We start from the raw sequence: 23978 nt of genomic DNA on the forward strand, positions 1-23978 counted from the left end.
TAAGCAGGAGTTTTCAGAACCAAGGATAACCGACGTTAAATGTTAAATGTCCGCCGAACGTCACAGCTGTGTATCTTTGGCATTAAAAGTTGTCTGGCTTCTTAAAAGTTGTCTCCACTCCTTCTCCCACCTTCTCCACCCTTCTCCCCTGTTTTAAAGGATTTACCGTACACTGTGCTAGCAGTCTTAATTACAGCGCCAACCTTCCTGTTCATCGCGGTGTGTGTCAGTATCAACTTGATTTTGTACCGTGTGAATTTCAGACAGCGCTCCCCTGCTTGCCCTGGCCCCCGCCTTTGCGATGTGTTTGTGTGTGTGTATTCCACTCTGACAGTCGCCATTCCAATTCCCAGTTTTTCAAGCAACTGCCAGCAACTTGACAGTCGCCGACAGTCCGCTGATAAAATCGCCTAAGTGGAACAAGCCCATCAGTCTTCTCTGCATCTGGTGGTTTCTCTGGAGTTAGTGTGGGGGTAGTTCTCCGCTCTTCTTCAGATCCACTCAATTACGTTGGATTAGAAGTCCTGACGCTGTCTCGACTTCGTATGATCTCTCATCCAGTCGTTTCTGAACTGTTGCTCTCTGCCATCTGGTATCTCCTAGTTTATAAGGTTTGAGTCTTACAACATTACCTTATTCCAGGATTGGCAGATCCTTGGCATGTTGGTTGTAGATCTTTGACTGTTTTCCTTGCAAATCCTTCATCTTTTTCCTCTCTTCCGTGAGTATCTCAGCACCAGGTGGTTTGCGGAGGTTTGATGTAGTTGGAAGTGTCGTTCTTGTTCTCCTTCGATGTAGTCTTTGTGCAGGACTACTGTTCACTCCTTGCGCAGGGGTGTTGCACAATTCCAGTGTTGCCAAGTGGACATCTGTTTTGGAGTGGGTGGTTTTCTTCAGTACTCACTTAGCTGCCTTGACTGCCGATTCCATCTTACCGTTAGCTTGGCTATGTCTTGGAGAAATTGTGCAGTGGTCAAATTCCCATTTCCTGGCAAATTTGGCGAACTCCTCTTCCCATTGTCGCTTACCACAGTGCTGGGAATTCCATACCTTGAGAAGTGATTCTTAAGTTTCACAATGACTGTCCTGCTGCTCAGGTTGTACAGTCTGTCTATTTCCCAGAAATTAAATAGATAGTCTGGGTGGGAAATTGCAACCTTCACGTGGTCCGCCCTGTTTCGACAAATGCAATCAACCCGGCGTGCACAATCAAATAGGATCAAATAGAACAAGTTGTCCGACAACTTTAGGCTGTGCACGCCATACGCAAGAAGAAGAAGAAGAAGAAGAAGATAGATAGTCAACTGTGATTAAATAATGCTTTCCCTCAAGTTCAAACATATCAGTTTCCACCTTCTCTCATGGGCGATCTGGGAGGTCATGGGGCATCAGTGTTATTTTCTGATTCTGTTGTTCATACATCCTGCAGGCTTCACAGTTTGAAATGAACTGCTTCACGTTCATTTTGGGCCAGAAAATGCAATCTCTTGCACGTCTGAGGGTTCCTTCTACTCTTAGGTGAGAGGTGTGGAGTGTCTCCTTCATATCTTTGCATGGAGTGATAGGGATTACAACTCTCTCTCCTCTGAATGCTAGGTCGTCTTGCACACTCAACTCATCTCTGATGTTGAAGTATGGTTGTGCTGCCTCTGGGACTTCTGCTTTGTGATCTTGCCATCCATTTTGGATTACTTTCTTAACGGTCTACAGTGTTTTGTCTTCCCCGGTATGGGCTTGGATGCATTTGACCTTGTCCTCTCCCATGCTCATGGACTCAACTACGTTGACATCAATGAATATAATCGATCCTGTGGTGTCCGGGAGGTATGCTCAGGAGAGCATATCTGCTAGAAGGTTCTTTTTTCCCTTTACCCATTTGATCTCTATGTCTTAGTGTAGCATCCTCATTATCATGCCCTGAAGACGTCTTGGTGCTCTATGCAGAGGCTTTTTGATGATGTCTTCCAATGGCTTGTGGTTACTCTCAACGATCACTCTCTGTTCGTAGATGTACTGATGAAAGCGTTCAAGGACAAACACTATTGCTAGTGCCTCCTTTTCAATCTGAGCATATCTCTGCTCGGTTGGCGTCAATGCTCGACTCACATAGGACAGCGGTTGTCCTTTCTGCATGAGTGTTGCACCTAGACCTGCCTTGCTTGCATCACATTGTATGTTCAGCTGTTTGTCTGGTGTGTAGTACGCCAGGATAGGTGCCGTTGTCAACAGCTCCTTGACCTTTGACATTGCCATGGCATGTTCTGATGACCATTCCCACTCTGCATCCTTGTGGGTCAATCTCCTCAAAGGTTCGAATGTGTCCGACAACATTGGCAGGAATCTTGCCAAGTAGTTTACACTGTCTTGTAATCTTTGGATTTCTGTTGGATTAGTTGGATTGTGCATTGCTAGGAAAGCCAGGATCTTCTTCGGTTCCAGTTTCAGACCACCATCTGTAAATACATGTCCTAGAAATGTAATACAAGTAGTTTTCACTACCGACTTCTTCCGGTTCAGCTTGATGCCTCTGTCTCTGCATCGCTGAAGAAGTTCTTGCAGTCTTGCATTGTGATTCCTTTCTGCGTCTTCTTTGGTATCCCCTACTCTGAATAGGATGATATAATCTGCAACACATTCCACTCCCTTTAATCCTTCTAGGGCTTGTTGCAGCTTCTTCTGGAAGATCTCTGCACTTTCAGTCCAAGTGGTAAACTCTTCCAGCGATATCTCCCAAAGGGGGTATTCATGGTTGTTAGGAAACTGCTCTCCTCATCCAGTTCACAGTGGAGGTATCCTGACTTCAGATTGAATTTGGAGAAAATCTTCATCTTGGACAGCTCAGAGAGTATGTCCTCTATGATTGGTAGTCTGTGGATCTCCCATTTCAGGACTTTGTTGAGGGGTCTAGGATCTATGCAGAACTTCAACTATGTGCTGTCCTTTTTCTCCGTAATGACTAGCTTGCTTCACCATTCAGTTAGTTCCTAGACTTTAGTCAAGATGTCCTGAAATTGCAGGAAATTGTCCACACATTTATTACAGCGATCGTTATGGCTGCACAGAATGGTCCCTTTTGTTACTGTGATCCACATTTTGGCAGACTGCACTTTCTGGCCAACGTTTCCAGAACTTTGGCTGTACTGAGCCAGTAGACAAAGCTATGAGCTACTGCCTAAATGTTAACACTGTCCATATGTACCAAATTATGGTCATTCACAGGATTCTGCATCGTAACTATTAGATAATAATTATTCTGTAGCTGCACTTGATGCAATCCAGATTTAAGTAGACTTGTAATGCTTCTGATGGAAAATATTGTATTCTTAAATAAATATTTGTCGAGGTGTTCTACCTACCCAAACTAAACATATTCTTGCTTCAATACCGGATCCTTCTGCATGCTATAACAAGAAAATCATTCTGTAATGACGAGAATGATGAATATTGCTTACTGCATATCCCAGGGTGTCTTCGTTCCCCATTATTGTCTCAGAACTCAGAGAAACAGCATCAGTAATGATGCACAATATAATTTTGAGGTTGGACATGGCAAGACAAGCGTAGACTTGGCAACCATTTCACCAAACACTTGCGCTTGGTTAGCAAAGGCCTACTGAATCTCCCGGATCCTAACCAATTTAACCTCTCTCCATTTCCATACTGATCTTTCTGTCCTGGGCCTGCCTATTGCCATTGTGAGGCCACACACAAACTGGGGGAATACAGCACCTCATAACAGTATAATATTAATAATAATACATTTTATTTATGGACGCCTTTCAAGAGTCTCAAGGACACCTTACAAAAATTTAGCAAGTAGAGGAAAAACATGTAAGCGGAATGAAATAAATAGTAGAGACATGACTAGTACACAAATTAAAGACAGAAATTCAGTTCAAAACACAATATGAGGCAATTCAAGCACAGATGAAAAGGGAGGGGGACGTGGGGCTAAGGATAGGCAGAGATGAAGAGATGGGTCTTGAGGCGGGACTGGAAGATGGTGAGGGACACGGAATTGCGGATCAGTTGGGGGAGGGAGTTCCAGACCCTGGGAGCTGCCCTGGAGAAGGCTCTGTCCCCAAAACTGCGGAGGTTGGACTTGTGGATGGAGAGGAGACCGGCTGATGTGGATCTGAGGGACCGTGAGGGTTGGTAGGGGTTTATTTATTTAGCGAATGCAAAGTCCTTTAGCCAAGCAGTTGCCTCTTGATCTGCTGTATGAAGGGTGACAAGTCCTCCTTTGAGTCTTTGTTAAGGGCATGCTTCAATGATGTGTTGCATTGTTTGCTGCTTTCCACAAGCACACCGTGGGGTTGGGCTGCTGCCCCATTTGTGAAGGCTGGCCAAGCAGGGGCCATGTCCAGTCCTGAATAGCAAAGAAGTTCAAAGCCATTGATTATCAGAACGGAACTCCCCTCCATGAACACAATCTACACACAGCGCTGTCAAAAAAGAGCAGAGAGAATCATCACTTGGACATGGCAAGACAAGTGTAGACTTGGCAACCATTTCACCAAACACTTGCGCTTGGTTAGCAAAGGCCTACTGAAAGGCCTACAAGACACACTACATCCAGCTCACTCCCTGCTCAAACACAAAAACTGCACATACAACCTCAGGCACAGACGAGCGGACAGCCTTGCCACAAACAGAACACGCTTTTTTAAGAGCTTCTTCCCTGCAACAGTGAGACTCTTGGCCAAAACAAAATGAACTGATGTCCTGATATAGGGTTTGTGCAAGTTACAATGCTCTCACTTTCCCCTTTATATAGGGTTTTAGGCACTTTCTTTTTTTATTTCTAGAGTAGTATATGTTTTTATAGATAATGTGTCTTCTGTGTGTCTTTTTAATTTTTAATTTGACTTAAACAACAAGAGTTCCTATGTGTGTAAGCACAATGGCAAATAAAGTTTTTGACCTTTGACCTTTGATGGTGTAACGGCCCGCTTCCTCTGTGCCCAACGTGAGTCACTTGGAGACAGATGACGTCGATGGAGTGTTGGTGGGCGAGGACTTCGATGAGGTGTCGCTTGGCTGCAGATAGGCCTTCAACATTCAGTTGTAGTATTCGGAGAGCAGGCCCAACTGCCAAGTGCTCTTGAGGCTGGTCGTTGTTGCTGCTTTCGGCTTTGGGATAATGACTAGGATTCTTTGACTTGGTTCTCAGGCGTCGTCTTGTAGAATTTAGTCTGCTGGGAGGATCATTGGCTTCCCCAGGCCAGCCTGGGTACTGACGGGGGGCGCGACGAGAACGCTGATCCATTGCGTTGGGGAGAGGGGGTCAGTGAGATATGGGGGGGCCAGATGGTGGAGGGCTTTGTAGGTGAGGACCAGGATTTTGTAGGTGATCCGGTGGGAGATGGGAAGCCAGTGAAGTTGTTTGAGGACTGGAATGATATGATGCCAGGATTTGGTGTGGGTGATGAGTCGGGCGGCTGCGTTCTGGACCAGTTGGAGTCGGTTGATGTAGGTGGAGCTGATGCCAAGGAGAAGTGAGTTGCAGTAGTCCAGTCGGGAGGAGGTGAAGGCATGGATGAGTCTTTCAGCAGCGGGAGGTGTGAGAGAGGGTCTGATTTTGGCGATGTTGCGGAGGTGAAGGAGGTTTTAATGACATGGCGGATGTGAGGCTCAAGGGAGAGGGTGGAATCAAAGATCACGCTAAGGTTGCGGGCCTGGGGAGATGGGGAGACAGTGGTGCCGTCGATGGTGAGAGTGGGGTTATTGATTTTGCTGAGTGTGGATTTGGAGCCTATGAGGAGGAATTCTGTTTTATCACTGTTGAGTTTGAGGAAGTTATGTTGCATCCAGGTTTTTATAAATGACAAACAGGAGTTGATATGGGAGAGGGGGGGGGTTGTGAGGGGATTTGATGCCGAGGTAGATCTGGGTGTCATCGGCGTAACAGTGGAAGTCCAGGTTGAAGTGGCGGAGTATCTGACCAAGGGGGAGTAGATGATGAAGAGGAGGGGGCCGAGTACGGAGCCTTGGGGAACGCCTTGAGGGACTGTGGTATCAAAGGTATCAAAGGTATTTTATTAGTCACATTCACATACCCGAGGTGTAGTGAAGTGAAATGCTTTTTGCCATTTTGCAGCACACAAAAAAAGAATACAGCCATAACACCAATGAGAGTCTTAAACACAAAGAACATCCCCCCACAATGGCTCCCACCATGAGGGAAGGCACAAAGTCCAGTCCCCAATCCCAGTTCACCCATAGTCGGGCCTATTGAGGCCTCCACAGTTGCCTCTACGGAGGCCCGATGTTCCTGGCCGTTCTCGCCGGGTGGTGGTGCTCCAGCGTCGGGACAGTCCTCACAGCGGCATGGGAACCCTGGAACGGCCGCCTCCGTACTGGAGGCCGCGGCTTCCGAAGCCGACAAGGCCGCGCCGGATGGAGCTCCACAACTGGCGATCTCATCGCGAGATCCCAGGCTCCCGGTGTAAAGTTCGGCGCCGCCGCCCGCAGCTGGCTGCTCCACAGACCTGCAGCTCCGCAATGTTGTTCCCGGCGGTCTCAGCTCACCGGAGCTCCAGCGCGGCAACCCAGGCAAGGCATCGCCCGCTCCACGATAGCGCTCCAACGCTGTGCTGCCGCCGAAGCCGAGGTTCTGGGCAGTCCGCGACAGGAAACGCCTCTCCAGGCCCGCTGGTAGGCCGCGAGGACGGGTCGAAGCTGCAGCCCGGAGAAAAGCTGCCTCTCCGACCAGGTAGGGACCCTGAAAGGCAGTTTCCCCCACCCCCCACACAAAAAAGTCTAGACCTCCAAACAAAACACTTTAACTAACTAAAAATAAAAATAAAACGGTGAAAAGACAGACAACTGCTGGCAGGGCAGCCGTGCACAGGACAGCGCCCCCTGTACCCGACTCCCCAGCATCTGCTGTAGCAGAGGTGTGGTTATGGAGAGAGATGAAGTGGGATCTGTTGGAAAGGTAGGAACTGAGCCAGCTGAGTGCAGAACCTTCAATGCCGAGGTCTTTGAGCCTAGTGAGCAGGATGTTATGGTTCACTGTATCGAAGGCTGCGCTCAGGTCGAGGAGGATGAGGATGTTGAGGGAACCAGTGTCAGCAGAGGTGAGGAGATCGTTGAGGACTTTGAGGAGAGCAGTTTCTGTACTATGGAGGGGGCAAAAGCCAGATTGGAGGGGTTCAAATAGGTTATACGCAAGGAGGTGGGAATGAAGTTGTGGCGCAACGATACGCTCCAGGGTTTTTGAAAGAAAGGGGAGGTTTGAGATTGGGTGGTAGTTAATGAGAGAGGAGGGATCAAGACCAGGTTTCTTTAAGATTGGTGTGACAGCAGCAGATTTGAAAGCAGAGGGGACAATTCCTTGGGACAATAAGGAGTTGAAGAGATTAGTGAGGTAGGGGCAGAGAACGGGGAGGCAGGACTTCAGCAGGGGAGTGGGCAGAGGGTCGAGGGAGCAGGTAGTGGGTTTGGAAGAGCTGATGAGTTAGCTATTTATTAGAACCTTAAGGGAAATATATGTTAATATGGTATGGAATGTGAATTAGAACTTTGCAACTTGTAATCATTGATTATGTTTCTTACTGATAGTCCAAAAGGATGAATTGCTGTTTCTTTAGTGCTTAAAGTCAACATTAAAAAAATGATTATCAGGGGGAAAAAAATGAAGTATTTTATGCAAAGAGAATGTAAAATATTAATTCTAAGCAGCTAAGTGATTAATAAGTGGATCTCTGGAAATAAAATGATTTTGCTTTGACATAATATTTTCCTATTCATCAACGGGAAGCTTTTGTAGCACTTTTATTAATATGACTAAAATGATTTTCATTTGATAATTGCCTCGTACCCACCATGAAGGGCGATGCATCTGTCTTGGTCCACTAAACTTTTGCGAACCATTTCAAGGTCATTTCACTAGCTAGGTTTGGGAATGTGATGTGCTTTTAAAATATTGGTGGGGCAACATGTGTCATTTTAATAATTGAAAAGATGTAAAAATAAAAAACATGCTGAAAATCTCAAATAAGAACAGAAAATGCTGGAAAAAATGTAGCAACATATGTGGAAAGAGAAAGAGTTTAAGTTTTGGGTAAAATACCAGAGACTGAGAAACCTACTAAGTTTTTCAGCATTCCCATTTAACAGAAAGGATGTGACGAGGGCACATAGGAGATTTACCATGTTTTTGATTGGGATTGGATCATTTGTTCAAGATTGGATATCTCAGTTTTGAGGAGAGACTGGATAGGTTGGTTCATTGCACTGTAGCCAATTCATGATCGAGCTCTGAACCCTTTTAACTCACCTCTTAGAAACATAGAAAATAGGTGCAGGAGTAGGCCATTCGGCCCTTCGAGCCAGCAATGCCATTCAATATGATCATGGCTGATCAGCCAAAATCAGTACCCCGTGCTGGCTTTTTCCCCATATCCCTAGATTCCCTTAGCCGTAAGAGCTAAATCTAACTCTCTCTTGAAAACATCCAGTGAATTGGCCTCCACTGCCTTCTGTGGTAGAGAATTCCACAGATTCACAACTCTCTGGGTGAAAATGTTTTTCATCATCTCAGACCTAAATGGCCAACCTTTTATTCTTAAACTGTCACCCTGGCTCTGGAATCCCCCAACATCGGAAACATTTTCCTGTATTTATCCTACCCAATCCTCGAATAATTTTATATGTTTCTATATATCCTCTCATCCTTCTAAATTCCAGCAAATACAAGCCCAGTCGACCCATTCTTTCATCATATGTCAGTCCTGCCATCCCAGGAATTAACCTGATGACTCTACACTGCACTCCCTCAATAGCAATAATGTCCTTCCTCAAATTAGGAGACCAAAATTCCACACAATAAAGCCTACTGTGGTCAGGATGCTGTTAAGGCAGTGGTATGCTACTGCATGATGTGGGAAACCAGGGAAACATCCAGAATTCCACCTATGGGAAGTGCACCCAGCTGCAGCACTTGACTGACCACGTCAATGAACTGGAACTGGAGTTGGACATACTCCAGTCATCAATTCGATCTTGACATCACACTGAGTCAGCAAAGAAGCTAACATAATCAAAGGCCTTTTTCACCCCAGTCACTCCCTCTTCACCCCTCTCTTGTCCACAAAAGGTAACGAAGCTTGAAAGCATGTGCTACCAATTTCAGAATAATTTCTTCCTTGCTGTTATCACACCTTTGAACTGTCCTCTCAAAAGCTCCGGTCCTCACAGAATGCGAGAAGCAGAAGCATATCGTCCAACCTACCTCAAATAGGACCTTTTCTCTGAGATGTAATGTTACAGTCCTTTTACACTCTATTCTGCACTCTAGTATTTTTCTCTTTGGTGTGCAAGTCTGTTGTACTTGAGTATGTCTTGATTGTACTCATGTACAGTATAATTTGACTAGATAGCATACAAACAAAGCTCGTATGATATGATGTTATGATTCGTATGATTCATCCTTTGTTAGTCCAGTTGTAAATGGAATTGAGTAGAGTGCAATGATTAATGAACATCTACACATCCGGCTTTAATATAGGAAAAAGATAATTCTTAAAGCAGCCAAATATGTTTGACAGTCCAATGCTTGAAGGATTCCTGACTGCTGATATAAGCCTAAAATGTTTGATTAGTTATAGCCACAAATATCTTGCTTTATGCTTGGTGTAACCAGCTAGATTTCCCCTCATGTTGACTTCAGTTTTATTAAGGCTGCTTGATGCCATGGCTCGTTACTCTCACTTTATTGGAATTTTTGCCTATTTTCTATATTATAACTATGTTTAATTCAAATTGCCCCTCTGAATCCTAAATTCAACATCATTAAGCAGTTTATTGATGTGTAATTGCGACTTGATAGCACAGTGAACAAGAATTTCCATCACCTTGCTGATGATTGAAAGTCTATACAGAAAAGTAATTAGATAGATTGAAATTTTGTGTGGAACATAACTGGGCAGTTTTCCATATCATCTTACAGATGCTATGTTGCCTGTACTTGAATATTTTGGCTCAATGCACAGCTAATTCTGGAGCAGCACACACAGGATGTGATCAGGTCTCATGCCTTTAACATTTTTAGTCTTTGAGCTGTTTTGTGATATTATGTATGATCAATGGAATTGCCTCAGCTTGCATTTATGGGGCTAGGCACCTCAGGAAGAAGGCAAAATGGATCATCGCTTCTGGACTTATCGAATCCACATCACAAGATTGGAAATTGTTCAGTCAGAGCTGAACTCACTTCTCGGCATCTGCATACAATGGCGTCTTGCACTTCTTGTGCGTGTGTGGTGGTGAAGAGATTGGTGGCAACGGGGCCATGACATGAACGCTCTTTCCTTGACCTCGACTTCTAACTGAAATGGTGGCAGTAGCTTTAGCTTCCCCTATGCTTCCCTAATCATGGTTGATACAGAAGTTTATGGAGGTGCCTCATCCCATTAGTTTTTTTAATTCTTCACTACCATTCATACTGAATGTAGCAGGACTGCAGAGATTTGATTTAATATGTTAGCTGCACATTCACTTAACTCTCTCAATTGCTTTTATTGTTTAGCAAGCTTGTGTTTTTGCTTCACCAGGTTAGCCACATTTCTATGTACATCTGACAATGCTCCTGGAAAGATAAATATTGAAAATGCTGGGAATGTTGATCCGGTGGTATGAGAAACTGATTGAATCTTGCAGATCCAAGACCCATTGTTAGAATTGAGAGAGTAAAAACCTTAATTTTAAATTGCAGAGAAGGTAGGGAAAGAATAGACAAAAGAAAGTGAATACATCCAACAGAATTAAGTTAGGTTTGCCTTGGGGATAATGTTGTTGATGAAGTGGTGATTAATAAGGGCAGTTATAGGGAGATAATAAAATTAAACAACAAATGGTTGAGTGAAGTTATTCAAAAAAGAGTGTAAAAAGAGAAGATGCTATCCTGGGATATGAACTCAGGGTAAGAATTTTAAATTCAAAGCATTGCTGAGCTGGGAGCCAATGCAGAATCATTAAGCACCAAGGAGAGTTTGTTGTTAATGCAAATTAAGATTTGGGCAACAAGGCTTTGGATGAGCTTAACTTTAAATTGTGTGCAGAATAGGAGAAAATCATGAAGGAATCCTGCTTCCTTACAGGCCTGGTTTAAACGTACCAATAGGCAAATACTTAACTGCCCTTCGAAGTGCTCTTGCAAAGTATTCTGCTACATCAAACTACTTCAAAAATGCCAACTACTTATCCTTTGGGAACAAGGCATTCACTCTTAGCCCTGAAAAGACCTCCTTACTTATGGCTGGGAGTGATGACAATGATAGAAGAATTGTCTTTAAAAATTAATAAATCAAGGATTTGACAGATAGTCAAATAATCATATTTATTAGCCAGAGTCTCTCATCATTCATGTTCAGAACTGCTGGGGGACTTTAATATTGAATCCGGTCAATGACTTTGGAAGAAACATGAGTGAAGATACCTCTGACTATTTACGTCTTATCTCCACCTCAAATAATGAATCTACACTATATATAGAGCATCATTGTTAGCCAGAACATAAAATGCATTTTAGTTGGTAAAAATAGCATCAGCTATCAGCAAGTGGCTTGTTCACTGGCTGGATAATTGAAGATCACTGCAAGGGATTAACGTACTTGACCTTATTCATATGTGACACATATGTAAATGTTTATTTAAGGATTGGTGTGAATGCTCACCATAAAATCACTGGTGAATCCCAGTCCTTTTTTCACAGTGGATGCTGTTTACATAGTAACAGATAACGTATAAATAGCAGATTTGAAATTTGCAAGATGATGCCAGAACATTGTGACTCTTTTCATGCTGTCCCAGAAGCGAATCTACTAATATCCATTACAGTCAGTCCACACTTTTACTTGTGCATGATTGTGCTCATGGTATGATTTGACTGGATAGCATGCAAACAAAGCTTTTCATTGTATCTCGGTACTCCTAACGATAATAAACTAGACTTGTCTTAAGGTTGACTAGTTGCTCATTCTGAGCCAAGCAGAAATCTACTTTTTGGAAGGCTGATCCAGAAAGTGTGAATAAGAAGAGCGATGCACATGTGAAAAAAAAATGTTACAGTTACTTCACACTTATTTACATTTACTGCATGCAGTGTTTTATGAAGGGTCTCTTAATGAGTAATTGATAAAGATGAATTATTGACTGCGTTACAATATTATTATACTATGCAACTACAGGATACTTAGTCATAGAGTCATACAGCATAGAAACAGGCCCTTCAGCCCAACTAGCCCATGCCAACCAAGATGGCCCATCCTTATTATTAGTCCCATCTGCCCGCGTTTGGCTACATCTTTGCTATATTTGGCTAAACCTATGCTATCAATGTACCTGTCCAAATGTATTTGAAGACAACTTTGTTGAAGACGATTGAGTTGGACTGCATTTTCTTAGCACCTTCAGTCATTATTCATACAACATGGAAATAGGCCCATCAGCCCAACTCATCCATGCTGACCAAGATTTTTTAGCTCAGCTCGTCCCAATTATCTGTTTGGCCCATATTCCTCTAAACAGTCCCAATCTATGTATCTCTCTGAATGTCTTTTAAATGTTGCAATTGTACTGCCTCCGCAGCTTCCTTTGGCAGCTCGTTCCATATACCCACCACCCTCTGTGTGAAAAAATGCCCCGTGCCTTTTACATCTTTCTCCTCTCATCTTAAATCTGCTGTAGTTATACACTCCCCTATGACATGAAAAAGACTGTGACCATCCACCTTTTCTACATCCCACATGATTTTATGGACCTCTGCAAAGTCACCCGTCAGTCTCCTACGCATCAGGGAAAAATGTCAAAGCCTATCCAGTTTTTCCTTATAGCTCAGGCCATCCAGTCCCATAACATCTTGTGAATATTTTCTGCACCTTTTCCATCTTAATGACATCCTTATTATAGACAGGTGACCAGAGCTGCACAACATACTCCATGTGTGGTGTCACCAGCGACTTGTACAATTGCAGCATAACATCCCGACCAATGCAGGCAAGCATACCAAACATTTTCTTCATCACCTTGTCTACCTGTGTTGCCACCTTCAGGGAGCTATATATCTGTACCCCCTAGCCTCTCTGTACCACAGTATTCTTGAGGGCCCTATCATTTAAACTGATGCAGCATCTCGCAATTATCCAAGTTAATTCCATCTGCCCATTTCTTCAGTTCATCTAGATCCTGTTGTAATCTTAGATAATCCTTTTTACAGACTTATTAAACAAGCTCATAACATTGTCATCTAGATCTTTAACATAGCTAACAAACAACAGTGAACCCAGCATGATCCCTGTGGCACACCACTGGTCACAGTCCTCCAATCTGAATAACAGCCCTCCACTACCACCATCTGACTCCTTCCACCAAGATAATTTTGTATCCAAATAGCTGGCTCATCCTGGATCCCTTGTGATCCAGCAAATTAGACTACCATGTGGGACTTTGTCAAATGCCTTGCTGTAGACAATCTCCACTGCCCTGGCTTTGTCAATCCTCTCCATCACATCCTCAAAAAAACTTCAAATTGTGCAACACAATTTCTTGCACACTAAGCCATGCTGACGATCCCTAATCAGTCTTTGCCTATCCAAACACAACGTGCTCTTGTTTCTAGGAATCTCCCCCAGTAACTTCCCCACCAATGATGTTAGGCTCACTGCCTTAAAGCTCTTCGAAGCAATTTAACTAATGTTTTATTTCTGAGAAAAATAAACACATTTTGTGCATAATTCTGTCCAGAGTAAAATACTTTGTCTATTGTATTGCATTGCTCACATGGATAGTCCAACTCTTCAGTATTAAATGTAAATCCCTGTAGAAGACAATCCGAAAGAGAAATGGTGTGTTAAAGTTTCATGCTATCAATTCTTTTCTCTGCAGTGGTAATATGCTTGCCACAACCAGTGGAGACAAGACAATGAAGATATGGGATTTCGCAAAGGCTGAGTGTGTACTCACATTTACAGGGCATCTTCACGCTGTTTGGGGATGCTCGTGGCATACCTGCGGTGACTTTGTTGCATCTTGTTCCATGGATAACACCATTAGGATCTGGGATATTAACAGGTGAGGAGTTTTCTTTTCTATAATTCATGAAATTTTTAGGTACTGATTGTTATGTTTTTATATTCAGTCCAAAACTCTCACTTAATGAATTTGCAGGATAGCTCTTATTGTGTACATCACTCAATTTCCATTGTTAACTCAACTTTGTAAGAAATAAAATTAAATGATGCTTTAAAATTTTTTTTAATGGATATTATTATAATAATGCTTTAAGTGAATGTTTATAGAATTTGCCCTTGTGGTTCATGGTATGAATTAATCTTTGCGCTTTCAGAATTCTAAACAATTCTAAGGATTCATTATTTCCTGTGTTAGGTTTCTTATGTTATCTTTATTTTGTGAATCAGAAGAAGAATATTGGAAGAGTGTGATAGCACGAGTAGGTTATTGCTGTCATATGCAATGATTTATTGCTTGTATGTTTTATTATGGAATGATTCTTTTAAAAGTGTCTTAGTTTGAATTTTACTCTTCATCTGCAATGAGTTTGGAAAAGACTAGCAACTATTCTTGGTACAATGTTTGCAATATTTGTTTCAGCATCAATTGAGTTGGACCCCCCCCCCCTTCCCCTCCGCAATCCTTGCACATCCCCAATCCTTTCTACTCATCACATTGATTTCATGTTTTATGTATCTTGTGTTTTATGACTGTGGGCAGATCAATTTCCCTCCTGGGATAAATAAGGTTGTATCTAGTGTCACAGTCTGGTATCTAGGTAAAAGACCATTCATTTTATCCACATCCCTCATGATTTTATATACATCTGAGAGGTCACCCATCAACCACCTGGGAGCAATCATCAAGGAACATCACTTATACTTCATCAATCACTAACAACTCAAAAGCTGCATTTTCATTAATATTATACAAATCCCCACCCCATCCCACCCCGTCCCTCACACTGAAGAACATTTACATTTCTGTTTGCAAACTAAAGAATTCAATAGAATCTCAATAAAGTTCTCATGCTAACATCTCCCAAACTTTACTTGGAATCTGCCAAAGTATTCAAATATGGCATTCAATGCATGCATGTCATCTAGAGAAAGGAATTTATTTGATAATGTTTGGACTTTTATAACCCAGATCTCAAAGGAACAGATGAAATATAAATTGAGTTTTTGCAGTTCTTGGTTCTTGGTTTCTTGGTCCTCCAAAATATTCCAAATGAAATTTAAACTGGAGGTGGTAGAGGGAGGACTTAAGCCAGAAAGGGTTATTGGGAAGAAAGAGCTGCTTTAAATTCAGTTGCATCTGGTTTGGTAACTATAGTAGGGTGGAGATTATTCCATGCTTTAATTGTGCGGGGGAAGAACAAATTGCTGTACACATCTGTCTTGGTAGCTGGGATCACAAATTGGATTGAATGCCCTCGTCTGCTCCTAATTGGTTTGGGTTTGGTGTAGGTCTTGTAAAAATGCTGCATATAAATCTGGAAACAAGCAGGACTACATGGCTGCAAAATATAAATTAAGGTCCACAATAAGGAAAGCCAAACACAATTATGCCACCAAATTAGAACAAGAAATCTCAACAAACAACACTAGAACTGTCTGGAAAAAACTTCAGGAAATGACCAACTACAAAAAGAAATCCACCCCCATCCCAGATAATGATCATCAACTCCCAGATAGACTGAACACTTTCTATGGCAGGTTTGAACAGTCTCCAGTCCCTCCACCATTGTCCCCCTCTCCTCCTCCTCCCCCTCCATTCCACATCCAGGAGGCCGAGGTGAGGACTACCTTCAGGAAACAGAAGAAAAATAAATCTGCAGGCCCAGACAACATCAGCCCAGCAGTGCTTCATCACTGTGCAGCAGAACTGGCCCCTGTATTCACCGGCATCTTCAACTCATCCCTCTGCCAATGTACAGTGCCCCAGTGCTTCAAACAATCTACCATCATCCCTGTGCCCAAGTCCAACACATCATCCTGCCTCAATGACCATAGACCGATTGCCCTTACACCTGTGGCCATGAAGTAATTCGAGTGCATTATTCTTGCTCACCTCAAAACCAGCACTTCCTCCAACTTGGACCCACACCAATTCGCATACAGAGCCAACAGGTCAGTGGAAGACACAGTCAATCTGGCTATTCATCACACTCTGCAACACCTGGAAACCGCCAACATGTACGCCCGCATCCTGTTCATGGACTTCAGTTCGGCATTTAACTCCATCAACCCGGTTAAACTCTTCCATAAATTAACGGACATGAACATTGACCCCTGCATCTGTCACTGGATCTACAGCTTCCTTTGGAACAGACAACAGAGGGTGAAGATACATAACACCATATCTCACCCCCTGCACCTCAGCACAGGAGCCCCTCAGGGCTGCGTCTTGTCACCCTGGTTATTCTCACTCTACACAAACCAATTCACATCCCAGCATAGTTCAGTTAAAATATATAAATACGCAGATGACACAACCATCATAGGTCTCATCTCGAACAATAATGAAACAGAATACCGCACTCAAACACACAAAGCAGTCACTTGGTGCACAGATAATAACCTCTTACTCAACACATCAAAAACACACAAACTCATCATTGATCTCAGACGTAAGGCACAACCCAAGACCCCCCTACTCATCTCAGGCGAACCCATATCCACCACTGACTCATTCAAATTTCTTGGCACTCACATAAGCAATAACCTCAAATGGAAAATCAATTCAAATCACATCTACAAAAAAGCCAACCAAAGACTCTTCTTCCTCCGCCAGCTCAAGAAGTTTAGAGTAAGGAAACACCTCCTAATCCGATTCTACACAGCCATCATCCAAAGCATGCTCACTTCATCAATTACAGTCTGGTTCAGCAGTTTAGACACTCACTCCCGTAATAAATTACAGCGCATAGTTAACAAAGCATCCAAAATCATCAGCACTCCCCTTCCATCAATAGAATCACTCCATCACAAACGGTCCGTGTCAAGGGTGAAGAAAATCATCTCTGATCCCTCCCACCCAGCTCACCACATCTTCCACCTGCTGCCATCAGGAAGGCGCTACAGCTCACTGCCCGCCAAGACATCTCGATTTAAAAACAGTTCTTACCCACACGCAATCCGAATTCTGAACACACTATGACAACAGCACATATCCTGCCCATGTATGTACTGTATATTGTATGATGTTGTGTTTTATGTTATGTTTGACGGGAATCAGCCTACCTTGTAACATCCTGTACTGAACCTGAATTCCACCAGTTTGACTGTGTGGTCATTAAATAATCTAATCTAATCTAATCTATGTCGAGCTGACCATTTAACATTTTGTAAAAACAGGTCAAACGGTGAGCTTCACATCTGTCTTGGAGAGGGTTCCATCCCAGAGAATTCAGAAGTTTGGTGACATTCGCTTCTCTCTCATAGGTGTTAGTAACAAATCGAGCTGCCTGTCTTTGGACACGTTCGATGGAAGAAATGTTTTTATTTGTGTATGGGTCCCATGCTGCAACTGCGTATTCCAAAAGAGGTCTAACGAGGGTGAAGTATAGCTTCTCCTTGACAGAAGTTGAACAATGATGAAAGTTGCGCCTCAGAAAATTTAGGACACCTGTTGCTTTCACCGTTGCATGATGAGTCTGACCATTCCAACGCAGACATTCTGCAATTTGATGCCAAGATACTTGGTTTGTTTGGATTCTTCAAGGGTGGCACCAAGTATATTGTAAGATGTTTCTCCTGGATTCCTCTTTCTGGTGACACGCATGGTTTCACATTTGGAAGGGTTGAACTGCATGCCCCATTGTTGTGACCATTCAACCATAGTATCGAGATCCTTTTGGAGAGCATCTTCATCATCAGCTGACTTAATTGAAAGGGCCTTTTTAATGTGTGAACCTAATAGAAAAATACGGTTCAAACCAAGATACAAAGTGCATGCCTCACTGATCTGATGTGAAAATCAAACTAAATCAATATGATTGACACATTTACAGCCAATATTGTCAGTCCTGAAGCATGCAGCACATCTCAGATTTATTTCACCATGTAGTCTGTCTCACTGTTCTAATATCCAAGCAGGCACATTATTCTACCAACAGGATCCAAGAGCAGATCATAGTTTAAAATTGCCCACATTCCAAGTTGAAATAAATTAAATTAAAGCAGGGTTCATATATATAGGATACTCAACAATCAATTCATCAGGGATTCAGGAGTAATAATTCTTTACACAAAATAGTCATGTGAAATTCAATATCACATTGAATAGGTAATTTACCGTTCAGGTAAAATGCTTTAAAAATATATGAGAGATAAAGGAATATGTTGATAGGCAAAATTAAATACAATGGAAGGAGCCTAGAGTGGAATGTTAAAACAGTATGGGTTTTTGGGGCAAGGGACTTGTTTTGATGTTTTAAATTTAATGCAAATTTGGCTACTTGCTGAATTTAATTCTTGTTACTTACTATTGCAGGCAAATAGACATTGAAAATTAATATTTCTCTAGGGCACTACTGTCAATTTGAATTTGTCAACATAACGGGTTTGTTAGAGCCAGCAGCCTGAGAGATTTGTTGGTGCTACTGAAAACTTCAGCCAAGCCAAAAAATACATTGTTTCATACGTGTAAACAGCCTAAATCACTGTCATGTAAATGAATTTCAAGTTTTAGATTAAATAGAAATTGCCCATTGGATTTCAACTGATTGTGAAAGGAATAACATTAAAGTAGTTACGTCGTACCTAATGTTAGATGAATATAAAGGATCGAAGCAGAGTTAGTCGACTGGATGGAAAATTTACTTCATGGAAGGAAGCAGAGGGTGACGGTGGTAGTTATTTTGGACTGGGGGGCTGTTATGACTAGTTATGTGCCACAGGGCTTGGTTCAGGGCCCATTGCTGTTTCTGATTTGTATCAACGATTTGGATATGAATGTGCAAGGCATGATTAGTAAGTGCAGTTCAAAGGTCCGTTTATTGTCACGTGTACCAATTAAGATACAGTGAAACTTGAATTACCATACAGTCATACTAAAAAAGAGCAACAAGGCACACAACTACATAAACATTAACATAAACACCCACCACAGCGGATTCCCCACATTCCTCACGGTGATGGAAGGCAATAAAGTCTAATCTTCCTTTTTATTCTCCCGCGGCCGGGGCAGTCGAACCATCCACAGTTGGGGCGATTGAAGCTCCCGCAGTTGGCGATCAAAGCCCCCTCGTTGGGGCGATCGAAGGTCCCGCGATCGGGGCGGTCAAAGCTCCTGCGGCTTGGAGCTCCCGAAGTCGGTCTCTAACCAAGGACCACGAGCTCCACGATGTTGTCCGCAGACTCCCGCGGTTGGAGCTCCAAGGTCGATCCCCGACAGGGATCGCCAGTTCCGTGATGTTAAGTCCTGCAGGCTCCCGCGATTGGAACTCCCGAAGTCGGTATCCAGCAGAGGCTACCAACTCTCGATGTTAGGCCGCAGTGCGGATGGAGATACGATACGGGAAAATATTGCATCTCCGTCGAGGTAAGACATTTTTTTAAAGCATCCCTCCACATAAAACAAGCTAAAGAACACCAAAACATACATTTAACACATACTCAAAAACAACAAGGAAGGAACGAGACATACTGTTGGCAAGGCGGCCAGAGAGAGGAATATAGTTGACACTAGTGGGTGGTATTGTAGATAATGAAGATAGTTATCAAAGGTTACAGTAGGATCTTGATCAGTTGTGCAAGTGGGTAGATAAATGGTTAATGGAGTTTAATAGTAAGATTAAACGAGAACTTACCAGTTTGAAGTTTGATCTGTATTTTATGAGGAGTAATGTTGAGGGAATACATGAAGAACCCGCCAGTACGCATGTGTGTCATTCTTTAAAGCAGCGGAGTGAATCACAGATACCTGTAATGACTTAAGCATAGTAAGATTAGAGAAAATATACCAGTTGTGTTTATGATCAAGGGTGGGAGCGGAGGGCATGTATTCCCTCAATGTTACTCCTCATAAAATACAGATCAAACTTCGAACTGGTAAGTTCTCGTTTAATCTTACTATTTTACTTCGGAGTCACGTGAGTGACTACATGAAGATTTCAAAGCTCTGTGATTCAAGCCGTGGAACGAGTCCATCATCACGTCTGCCTTGGTTTTGGGGAGAATAGTGATAACATATTGAACACAATATGATATATATAAATAACCATAAAGTTAATAATAATTGATAGCCCCTGTTTTTTGGGGTAAATTATGGTACAGAAACTTAACAATGTTTCTGAAAAATTCCAGTTTCCATTACTGGTTAGTTATAATCTTTAGAATGTTCTTTCCGGTGGCCATCCTGCAGTCCTGAGTATTTTATCCATAGGAACCTCCAATTTAAATGCTGCCGACGTTGCTGCAGCCTGGTGGAGTGAGATTTTAACTCAGTTAGTGTTTACACCAACTTTTGTCAATACTATGTTAGCCATTTAGCTGGCCTGGCCTGTTATTCTTTAATGAGGCTGTCTGTCGTTGATGAGAAGTTCCTCTTCTGTGCCACTGATGGTCTGGGTTTGTTCCATGTATATTTGTAGATGTCTCATAACACAGTCAATCATCTGTAGGGTAGGCTCTAAAAAAAAAATGTTATTTTAAGGCCTGCTGACCCCTGTCTGTTTAGTTCCCTAATTCCTGAATATAGAAGTGTAAGTTGCCAGGTGAACTGGTCAAGGTATCCAGCCTTAATTTGGTAGGGACTGAGTCCTTAGTGCCGTGACCTAAGCCATCAGCATGACATTTTTGTAAAATGTCAAAAACTGTAATGACAGCGCTGTGGCTGGAGCCCAGTTCTTTAACAACGTTAAGACGTTGCTGATGTCCCATATTTGGGAATACCTGGTCTTTGGGGAATTTCCATAAAAAGTGTCCCTCATAAGCTGTTGTTCCGTTCTCTTGCCATAGGTAAGTAGATGGGACACTTCTGGCACAGTTGATGTCACTAATACTAAGCCCCTGTAGGTTAACAAAGCTTCCAAACAGGCTGGATGATGTATTATGGTTGCAACACATCTCCCATTAGTTTATGTATTTTAGACATTGTCTTTATGTTGATTGTCTGTGGCCCGCTGTGATCATGTCCATTGCTCTGGCCGTCTGTTTAGGATGGTGCTGCATGGTTCTAATCTCATTCCCAGTACCACCTAGAACCATGGTTGGGTAGGTCAGTTGGGTACTATTAAAACACCAGACGCAGAGTCTCGTAGTATTTCCCTTAGTACCCCCCCTGATGAGGTTGCCAAATTGTGTTGGCCAGATTGTTACATGATGTAGATTCCCTTTCACCCATGTGGTTGATATGTGCTACCACAGTAGTGTTGTTAATTTATAATCTAATAACCTGTTTAATATATTCCAGAGCAACATGACTTTAGACCATGAAAAAACACCCAAGATTTCCAGGTAGTTATGCCCAGTGTTAGTAATAATGATGCTTGCTGTGTATTCCATCTTCCTCCACAGCTGGAGATGGAATTGGTAACACACCATCCTAGTGCATAGTGTCCATATGTAGGACCATAGACTGGTTGCTGACAATGATAGGATAGGAGCAATGCCCAATGTTATCTTTCCACCATTTAGTTCCAATATGGCTTCTGTATGGCTTCATCATTCTATCGAAATGATCACCATTAATTTTAAGAGCTCATATTTTGGCCCTCTGTAAATCTTTATAATGTAAGGGTCTGAATTATGTGGCTGGAAACCATATGTTGCCAATATTCTTGCTACCAGTCTGATGGATGGTTTGTCCTCATGTCAATGATTTTGCTGTATGCCTCTATTAAGGTTGTAACCTCTGTTGGCAAAGTTACTGACATGAGGAACTGAGTTAATGGTGAACCCCAAATAATCCCTTTAGTTTGAAGGCTTTAATTTTGATTTAATTGGATGGATAATGAATCCTAGTTTCCAAATAATTGTTAAGTGGCTGTTACCGTTTGTTCAGCCCGTCCTAAGTTTCCACACAATTAGTATGTCATCCAAAGAAGCCATTACCATTGTGTGGCTGGTTGTCATATTTTGTAAATAACCTAGGTGCTAATGTAAACACATTAGGTAGTGCTCTATACTGCTAGAGCTGAGCCATCCAATTAGATAAAAATAACGTCCGTGGTCACCTGTTATGGGTACTGAAATTGTAAGCATCCCTTGAATCAATGCTTGCCATTTTCGTTCTTAAAACGAATATACTTAACAATAGAAAAGGTTTCTGTTCTTAAAACGAATATGTCGTTTTATTTATTTTTTACTTTTTTTTTTTTTTTTTTTAAATAATATATGGTCCCTAGATAAGGGACATATCAGATATTTAAACTGATAAGAACAGATATTATACTTGATCTTAGCCAAAAAGCCGAGATCTGATCTATGTTTGATGCGTCAAGCGCCATATCCTATTTTGTTAGGAAGGGAATGCGTAGATAATAATTCTTCCCTTGCAATGTAGCTAAAACCCCATCTGTTGCTGATGTCCAGTGTCTGTATCCCATATGACATATTTGGTAATTGGTGATTATGTCTGGATACGAGTAGATCGGCATCTGGTGTTCCATATCGTGTAAAAACATCAGCAAATACTATAGCCCAATATCCATTTGGTGTTCTCCTCCAAATTCTTCTCTCGATATATCAGCTGGACTAGAAGATTATGTGTTGTAAAATTCTATTGTGTATCCCCGGATACTGTTTAAGATACGAGTGTCAAAAAGTTATTTATTCGATGTCTTCTCGCACCAACCTCCTTGCTTCCTTCTGGTTTTACTGTTTTCTTCTGGATCCCCGAGGCCGTGTGTTGTGGGTGTACACATCTTCCAGCATAGGGGCGATACCTTTGAGGATGACGTTTGGACGTTTAGATGAGCTCCAGTTTGGCTTCATTGTCCAACTCCTTGACCTTCTAGATAGGTCACCCCCAAATAAAAAGATTTTGCTCGGAGGTTTCGGGTTTACACAGGCCCACGTCAATCCCGGTTGGATGTAACCAGATGCATAAATTGATTAGTTTAGTACATTCAGGGATTTACAATCCCCGGTGGCAAGTGACAGCTATGGTGTCAGCTAATGTTTGCCCCTGCAGTAGATAGAAAACATATGGTCTATGCTGGCTTCTAACCTGGTTTGTAGATCTTTCACAGTTAGCTTTACTCACAGCTGTACTGTTGTTCCCCCTGAAACATAGACAGACATTCCCGTGTGACTTCCCAGATGGGAATGGAATTTGTCAGTAAATTTTTGGACTGCTAAATCCTTCAGTCACAACATAAGTATTCCTGTATTTCTATCAGGAAAGGACCAATAATGCACTCTATGTACTTTGTGACTTAGAAAAGGCATCACCTCATTGTTACAGCTCTTACATCTATTTACCTGTCCAGGGTTTGCCCTAGACTTGACCCCAGCACTCTTCTGACAGAAGAGTCTACTGGGGAGACGGAAGCATGATTATAGCCCTATAGAAAAGGTGCTGCTTCCTTCTCCCTGAGTCTGTCTTCTCCTCAAACACTTCCCTGTAATAGTAGAAGTAAAATACAGTCCTGTATAAGGTGCTGCTATGGGACTTACCCACTGGAGGATTTCTTCTTGGACCTGCATCGCTGCAAAACGGTATGTTCTCACAGGTGCAGGCCCCGCAGTGCCAATGCGATGCAGTGTACACGGTCACTGTGCCGCCGGTATCCCCGTTGGCCTGCGGTGCTCCAAAGCGCGGTGCAGTGCTCACAGCACTGAGCCGCCCGTACTGCCGTTAGCCTGCGGTGCTCCAACGCGGTTCAGTCCCTCGGGGAGCTGGCCGCTCGCAAACCGCAGGTATGGCAGTTTTAACGCGGTGTAGTGCTTCCCGCACTGTGCCACTCCTTCTCTACTTGGGCCTGCGGTGCTCCAATGCGGTCCAGTCCTCTC

At 42.7% G+C, this 23978-nt stretch overlaps 1 protein-coding gene and 1 pseudogene across 1 annotated transcript in view; one reads left to right on the forward strand and one right to left on the reverse strand.

Moving 5' to 3' along the window:
• The window catches only part of spag16 (sperm associated antigen 16), a 677853-nt gene that overhangs the window by 260237 nt on the left and 393638 nt on the right, over window positions 1–23978 (forward strand). Inside the window, exon 13 of the mRNA XM_033024314.1 lies at window positions 13891–14076. Coding sequence (XP_032880205.1) covers window positions 13891–14076 — 186 coding nt within the window. The remainder of the gene's footprint in view (window positions 1–13890; window positions 14077–23978) is intronic.
• On the reverse strand, window positions 22340–22446 carry LOC116975687 (annotated as a pseudogene).

The sequence above is a fragment of the Amblyraja radiata genome, chromosome 7 (assembly GCF_010909765.2).
Source record: "Amblyraja radiata isolate CabotCenter1 chromosome 7, sAmbRad1.1.pri, whole genome shotgun sequence".
Classification (NCBI taxonomy): Eukaryota; Metazoa; Chordata; class Chondrichthyes; order Rajiformes; family Rajidae; genus Amblyraja; species Amblyraja radiata.